The sequence below is a fragment of the Seriola dumerili genome, unplaced genomic scaffold (assembly GCF_002260705.1).
Source record: "Seriola dumerili isolate Sdu_G_001 unplaced genomic scaffold, Sdu_1.0 BDQW01000191.1, whole genome shotgun sequence".
Taxonomy (NCBI): domain Eukaryota; kingdom Metazoa; phylum Chordata; class Actinopteri; order Carangiformes; family Carangidae; genus Seriola; species Seriola dumerili.
In genome coordinates, this window is record NW_019174446.1 from 4,441,314 (window position 1) to 4,449,429 (window position 8,116).

The 8,116-nt window shown below is 40.5% G+C and overlaps 1 protein-coding gene across 5 annotated transcripts in view; it reads left to right on the forward strand.

The window, feature by feature from the left end:
• Positions 1–8,116, forward strand: part of LOC111227641 (plectin-like) — a 111,414-nt gene that overhangs the window by 79,660 nt on the left and 23,638 nt on the right. For all 5 annotated transcript variants that reach the window (XM_022753227.1, XM_022753228.1, XM_022753225.1 and 2 more), the window contains 8 exons: positions 554–631; positions 772–864; positions 2,186–2,352; positions 5,134–5,249; positions 5,387–5,490; positions 6,145–6,264; positions 7,208–7,303; positions 7,396–7,523. In XM_022753227.1, coding sequence (XP_022608948.1) covers positions 554–631; positions 772–864; positions 2,186–2,352; positions 5,134–5,249; positions 5,387–5,490; positions 6,145–6,264; positions 7,208–7,303; positions 7,396–7,523 — 902 coding nt within the window. The remainder of the gene's footprint in view (positions 1–553; positions 632–771; positions 865–2,185; positions 2,353–5,133; positions 5,250–5,386; positions 5,491–6,144; positions 6,265–7,207; positions 7,304–7,395; positions 7,524–8,116) is intronic.

The following is an 8,116-nucleotide window of genomic DNA, read 5'->3' on the forward strand; positions in this document are numbered from 1 at the left end:
CTGGACGTGACAGCCATTTTATTTGTGTGCTGCATTGATTTGCTGTATGAAATTCAAAAGACAAAGTAACCATTATGCAGTGAGCTAATCTCTCTGTTGTCGGATGATTTAAAGAATGCAAAGACGTGTTATCGGTTCACCCAATGCAAATTCCCTCTGCTGTAACTACTTATTCTGAAGGGTTTATTATACTCATCATATTCTTTTTTGTCCTCTGTGTGGGATAGTGGTGAACAACAGCACTAAGCCAAACAAAGCAGCATTGTTTTGGAAGAGAAATTCAGCACAGTACCTTTATGTGCAAACTGTAAATATATCCACGAGAATTCATTCCTTGCTGAAAAAAAAAGAAAATCAAAGAATGACCAGTTATTCCCGAAGTTATTTTTCTGTTCAATGTCTCTCTATCCGTTTTCCTTCCAATTCATTTCTCCATTTTGGTTGGATGCTTTCCACCTTCCACCACCACAAGTATGTTAAAAGGATCGTCTATGACAGTCAAGTGTTCCGAGTTGAACTAAACACCTCTCTGTCTCTTCTCTGTCCTCCACAGCCCAGAGAGAAAGGCCGCATGCGATTCCACAAACTGCAGAATGTACAGATAGCACTGGACTTCCTCAAACACCGACAGGTACGACTCATGAGAGGACGCCTGGAAAGCCTTGGAAACCTCGGATGCTTTGTCACAAGAGACCTGACTGTGTCTGTTTATTTGGGAGATGCTGTGATCAGTAACGCAAGTATGACTGTTGCTCTGTTCTGCTCTCCCAGGTCAAGCTGGTCAACATCAGAAACGATGACATAGCAGACGGAAACCCCAAGCTGACCCTGGGGTTAATATGGACCATCATCCTCCACTTCCAGGTCTCCTCCTCTGTCAGTGTTGTGTTCCGTTATATTATCGCTCCCTCCCTCTGTCTCTGGGATCTGCACCTGTCAGCTGCCGTTTCATATCTCCTTGGAAAAAAATCAAAATGGATTGTGGATCTTCAAAATTCCTCTCGAGAGGCATTTTCTAATCAAAACGGGATCATTCTTACTTATGTTCATAGACGTGGTTAAAGGTTATCATAACACACTAACACCACAGTCAAGTAGTTACAGTGTCCTGTAGCTAATTTATAAACAGTATAAAGAAACAGAGCACCATCAAGGGTGTGTAAGTATGAGTCACCGTCTCCCTGATTCCAATGGGGAGGGTGTGTCAGGCCAAGTGTCGAACACGTTACACTCCCAACCACATCCCATACACCCAAGCCTCTTCCTGCTGTTCCCGTGCATGCCAAGAGCTGCCAGGCAGAGATCCCTGGGCATCGGACTCCTCGACAGGATCACACCCTCTAATATCAGATGATTAAGGTTCAGGTTGCAAAAAGCTGAAGTTTAGCATGGGCAATAAAAGAAAAAGAGGTGTGGTGTGGTTAGATCTGGTGAATGTGCCATTGTGCCCTGTAAATACGTACAATGATCCCAGAGTCTTTATACTTTTATAGAATAGACGGGGGAAAATACCGGGGCTGTGGTTGTTTTTGAGTCAAAGAGATCAAAGGGAAGAGTTAAGTTTCCCAATCATAATGTATGATATAACGTAGTGTTAATTTCTACAGTGTGATGACCCTAAATTATTTTCATTTACAAAGAAAAAAATGGTGTGCCCTGAAGTAAGAGAAAAAAGTGCATGAAAGATCTGGATTCAAAGAGGAGGAGGCGAAGAAATTGACTTGCACTTGCACAGATTCATTTATACACACACACACACACACAAAATGGAAAATAAGATGCCTATGACTCATCTTTCCTATCCCCAAATTCCCCAAATAAAAAGTTATCCGGATGCCACAACCACAGTGGCGTTTTCCCAGACTGAAATCCTGCTGCATCCTATTAGCCCAGTCAGAAACAATAACACTTCAATCCACCAATATCTTTATTAATATCTAATATGCACGATGAACAACGCAACCAAGAAAATCAAGTCAAGGAGTAATAAAGGTCTTAATTGGTTTGGGACTAATGATGATACTAAAATTGACTTAAAATTAACTACTGGTGTTGAGTAATTTGGTTTAAATTGCATCTTTTGGTTTCCACTAATGACTGATTTCTTTCACAGTTCTTCCGTATATAGACTGCAGATTGTGTGTCCTCCTCTCTGTTAACATGCGGTCTGTATATATCGTCTCAGATCTCAGATATTCAGGTGAACGGCCAGTCAGAAGACATGACGGCCAAGGAGAAACTGCTGCTCTGGTCTCAGAGGATGACTGACGGCTACCAGGGCATCCGCTGTGACAACTTCACCACCAGCTGGAGGGATGGCAAGCTCTTCAACGCCGTCATACACAAACACTAGTGAGTGTGGCCAATTTATAACAGGAAAATAATCCCACAGAGAATAACAACAATAAGAAATGTGACGTGTGCAGACAGAAATGTACTGAATCCTAGGGTGGGGTGCATAATGACAAAATGTCCTATTCCACAAACTGTCAAAATATCAAATATATTGATATATCAGTATTATCCCCATAACTCGGGGCTTTATCACTGCTTTTGTCGTGTCATGACACATCACCATCGGTACGTTTTTATTTAATATGAAGTGCAGTGGAGCAGGAGTGGGACTTTGGCACGCTTATAAATGTCAAATTACACTTAATAATACCAGTTTAAACCCGCTCTGTTATTAAAGTCTACTCTGTAAGATGTATCTATTCCTTGGTAACCATGATGCAACGTTTATCGTATCATATCTGATTTATTGTAAAGAAAAGACGATTTGCAGCATGATGTAGATTTAATAGTGCAGAGCCTTTGTATAGTTGCACTAGCTTTGTCAAACTAAGGTAGCAAAGCTTTATTTATTCACTCAGGCTTTAAAATCTGATATTTTTTCCTGTAATCTGCCTTTAAAACACCTTCTTTTGACCCAGTTATTGCAGTAAATTGACACCGCTGCTCATTTTCTTTTGATAAAAATCTTAATGCCTCTCCATGAACATTTCAGGCCTTCGGGCGAGGAATATCACTGACAGGCGTTGACTATGATTAATACTGTAGCTCTTTTACCATGTTAAGATAAGTCCTATTAAATATTAAATTGTTGGGAACCTAGTATTAAAAAGTAAAATCATACGTCTCTACTGTTGAACACTAAATATGCTAATTCCCCCAAAGCTCTTTTGTCTTTATAGTAGAATTAGTGGTTAAGGATTGCTTTGTGTGGTGGCATCCTGGGAAATGAATGTACATTTATTTCTCAGGAAGATTTGACAATGCAATGTGCCATTGGTTGGTTTTTCTTTTTAGGCTTTATAACAAAGTTATTCATGCAGAGAGAAAATTAAATGCTGGGCAAGCTGTGTTTCTTTGGATCTACCGTGAATTGAAAGAAAGGGAGAAAGAGATGCCTGCAGGGGCAAGTTTCCTCGAACTTGAGCGTGTACCTGCAACTTATTTTCTTTCTTTTTTTAATTTTTTTGAAGTCACCTGAGGCTGGATCAGCACTGCCTTTTATAAAGATCAGGGGTGTGGTGTGTGGGCGTTACTGCAGCGTTACTGTTTCTGCTACATGTGAAATGGGGTTGTTGCTTTCCAGAATATGCATTCATCCGGAGAATTCAAGAGTGTCCAGGGCTTCTGTAGGTGTGTGTAGGTTGAATTTAGTTTTCATTTAAAGAGGCTTCATGGAAGCAGTAACTTGGCTGGACCACTAGGAGGCTTTTTCAGCCCAGCAGAAGGATTAACAGGATCTTTACATGCTGATGGACACCTGAGACATTGCACAGGATGGATTAACATGTAGCTATCAAGCCATCAAAAGATTTGTTTGTATGAATGATTGCACCTATAACGCCAACCCCTAAAGAATAAGCTCTTTACTTGCCACTGGACGAGGACACTCTTGCAGATTTGAAGATGCTCAGTGTGAGGAAGAAGTCTAAGAAGAAGAAGAGAAGCCTGGGCTTCATTTCTGGCATGTCAGGATCCGTTAGCGATGTGGACAACCGGGTGGTTATGCTGTGTGAGGATATCCCGTCAGAGGGATCCTCCTTGGACTCAGGGAGGGGTTCACAGAGCTCAGGTGCACGTTCTAGCAGTGAAGAACTGGGCCACGGATGGAGGTCTCGTAGCGTTCGTGGAAGAGAGGCCCAGAGCATGAGCAGCTCCACCAGGCCCACAAAGCAGTTCTCTGTTCGGGAAATCTGCCGCGTGGATGTTTCTCCTGTTTATGGACAAAATCCGGGCCAATCCACTCTACGCATCCAAGAGCTGTATGAATCTGCTCCTACTGTTGCTTTGTGCACATACTGTATTTGCTTTTTAAATATCAAAATTACTGCTGCAGGGATATGCATTGCACATTTCAATTTGTGGATTTGGTTGTGCATTTAAAACTGCTATAATTTTTTATATTATGATTTAATTACATACTTGTAATAGTCAAGTATGAATGCATGATAGGTGAGGTTCTGTGATGCATTCACTCGTCCTGTACTGAACTCTGGAGACGTAAACTTTTGTCTCTGCTAGGAGTCAAGTTGTGGCTGGCTGCAGACTTAAAATGCACCAGCTTTTATTGTATCAGATGCTTTTTAAATTACATTCCACCTATAGATGCTCTGACATCTGCCAGAGTCAAACACCCAGAGGACAAAAAAGGCAGGTGCTGGTACAGGTTTGTGAGTGAGTGAGTGAGTGAGTGAGTGAACAGGTGGGCTCTGTTGGCAGAAGGTCTCAAGAAGTACATTAACTTTTGCAAATATATTGAGCTTCATAGCAGTGAATTGAGCAGGCCTGCACAGACGGGGTTAATTCTGCATATGTGTTAATGTGTGATATCTAATCCTCTATCCTGTCCCACTCCATTTCAAGTTTTGATTTTAATATCTGAGATTTATGCACAGAAAGCAGCCATTGACTTCACTTCACTTTCTTGTGTAGCTTTTACAATGATAAAAACATAATGTAAACATTACCATCCCATTTGCAATTGCATTGTTCAAAAGTGGGGTGTGTACTTTTCATGTAAACTCAAAACTTATGCACTTACTGTGCAGGTTATAGTCAGTCAAGGTTAACATACCCCTCGCGCTGTTGGTGATTGCATGTCCATTTGTTGTCTTCCTCTAGTCCTAGACTCATCGATATGAGCAGAGTGTACCGACAGACCAACGTGGAGAACCTGGAACATGCCTTCGGTGTGGCTGAGAGAGACCTGGGAGTGACACGCCTGCTGGACCCTGAGGGTAAGACTGGCCCAAAATCAGTTTTAACTGACACACCAGACACGTTTGTTAACACTGATGATAGTTACTTGCTGTTATTAATTTGCAACATGAAATAATGAAATGGCATATAATGCAATTTCACCTTATCCTTTCAGATGTGGATGTCCCTCACCCTGATGAGAAGTCCATCATCACTTATGTATCATCCTTGTATGATGCCATGCCCCGGGTTGATGTGCATGATGGCCTCAGAGCTAATGTGAGCAGAACATGTTTTATGCCAAAAGTCAGTCCAGAATATTTCAAAATTGCGATCGATGAGTGTGATTGAGGGTAGCATAAATGTTTTTCAAATTTGGTCTGATTGAATGCTTGATAAGATTGAATCAAAACTGAAATGGCTTGTGACTCCACTTATAAAAAGCTCTTTGTGTTTCCCAACTCAACCAAATGTTCAAAGTGAAATAGAAGTCTTGTGAAACCAAGTATCAGCAAATTAGCAACCTGCGGTGTTTACACTGCAGAGGCCAAAGGGATAATGTTACACATTATCTGTTCACCTAAAACATACTTTATAGTTGTTTACACATATTCACTCATAAGACTAGTGCCATGTTTGGGATTTTAGTGTCCAGTTGCATTAATGCGAAAGTGAATACTGATCTTACATCTTTTCTAATAATGTCCTTACAAACGTAGGCAGGACTGAGTGAAATATTCTTCTATCTGTCTGTCTCTCTGTTGCCCACCTTTGTCTTCCTTCTCCCACTCTCTCCTCCATTCACACAAGACCTGGATTGTTGCTACCTAATTGAGTTTAGTGTGGCGTGTGAGTACGTGAGGCAGAGACGCAGGAGAAGAAGAGTCCTCCTGTCTAACCTCCCAGCTATCTTTTCTGCTGTGTTGGCTGCAGGAGCTGGAGTTGCGCTGGCAGGAGTATTACGAGCTGGTGACTCTTCTGCTCCAGTGGATCCGCCATCACGTCGTGATCTTCGAGGAGAGGAAGTTCCCCGCCAGCTACGAGGAGATAGAGGTAAGCTGATATGTTGATGATATGAGGATATTATACCCGGAGGCCAGAGATTTGTCTTTGTGATGGGTGTTGTTATCGTTGTTGTTATTATGTTATTAAAAGAAGACCAATTAAAACACGGTGCATGTTTTAGCAATATAAGTATCGTGAGAAAAGGTTATGTAGGTGGCCATTGTTGAATCAAAGAGCACATTCACATAATGTCTGGCTGTGGGCAGATAGAATAAACTGTATTCACAGACATTGTTGTACTGTGGGTAGGGCAGTGCTGATTCTGGGATAATGCAGCCAAAAGGCAGATAATGTTGGACCTAATCCTCAGGAGAATTACCACTTCACCACTCCCTGTCAGTGCTGCAGAACAAAAGCGTAGCGTGACTTTAGTATTTTTCTTAATTCTCTTTGAAGTCAAATTATCAGCAGCACAGCATCATCAAAAGTTGTGGTTTTGGGTGTGCTTCTTTAAAACACCCAGTAAAACTCTTAGCCCAGTTAGAGATTGAGTACGTTTTTTTTTTCTCTGGGAATATGTGCAGTGAAGCTCTTTAACTCATTATAAGTTCAATTTAATTTACACCAGTCATGAGAATGGATGAATGAGGCTTTCAGAGCATGCTACCTCACTGTAGGCAGGCCATTAGAACTGCAACATGATGTGTTACTTGAATGTACTCATCCTATTTAGGAAGTTAACTCAGTGATTTACATACAAAACAAACCTAAAAAAGCAACATAATGATGTGTCCAGGATATAAGCAATGGTTTCACTGTATGCACTTAAGAGGATGATGCTGAATATTTTTTTTTCAATGTCTGAGAAAACTCCATGTGTCCAAATAACATTTTTGAAAAAAATCTAACTTATTAATAAAGCATCAAATAAATAAATAGGAAAATATAAATTGCCAGTGTAAAATATTAATCTTGTGTATTTTTTCTTCAGCTTCTGTGGCGCCAGTTCTTGAAGTTCAAAGAAACAGAGCTGCCAGTGAAAGAGTCTGACAAGAGCCGGTCCAAACACATCTACCAGTCCTTTGAGGCAAGCTAACCCAACTTTAAAATTCATTATTATATTGTATTTTATTGTTTACTATTCATAAACTTATGCATTGTTCTTCCACCTGCCCACAGAGTGCTGTGCAGGCTGGTCAGGTGAAGGTCCCTCCAGGCTACCATCCCATTGACGTGGAGAAAGAATGGGGCCGACTCCACGTTGCCATCCTCGAGAGAGAGCGACTGCTGAGAATAGAGTTTGAAAGGTTAGGACAGTTGTAGATTCTGTATGTAATAATATAAAATTTTAAATATACTAGTGCTTTCCAGCTAAGGGGTGTAGTAGTAAAAAGATGAAACAGTACAGAAATAAATTATCCACGCACCACTTCATACAAGTAGATTAAGCGATATGTCCCAACACTTTACTAGCATATCAATGCTAAGACTGCAGAAAATGTACATTATGTTACATAAAAAGATACAAATATACAAGACATATGTATACACAGAGATGTCACCACATCCTGACTCAAATAACTCGTCATAATATTTTGTTGAACATAACAGAATAGTGTTACTTTAGAGAGATTAGGTAAGCAAGCTAATGTTAGCTCATTGAAGAGGATAAGATATTGCTATAAACTACAACTGCTACAATTTTGCTGCAAAGCAAATTATTGCATCATTTCCCTGCTTTGGTAGAAGACAGTCAAATATTCTGAGGAAAGACTTGTTGTTGTTTTCTGTGCTTGTAACTGAGAGAGAAATGTTCCTCAGATATAATTAAGTCTAATGAAGCAGGACGAGACATTGTAACTCTTCCATGTATTTAATATAGCGTTGCGTCATGCCTGGT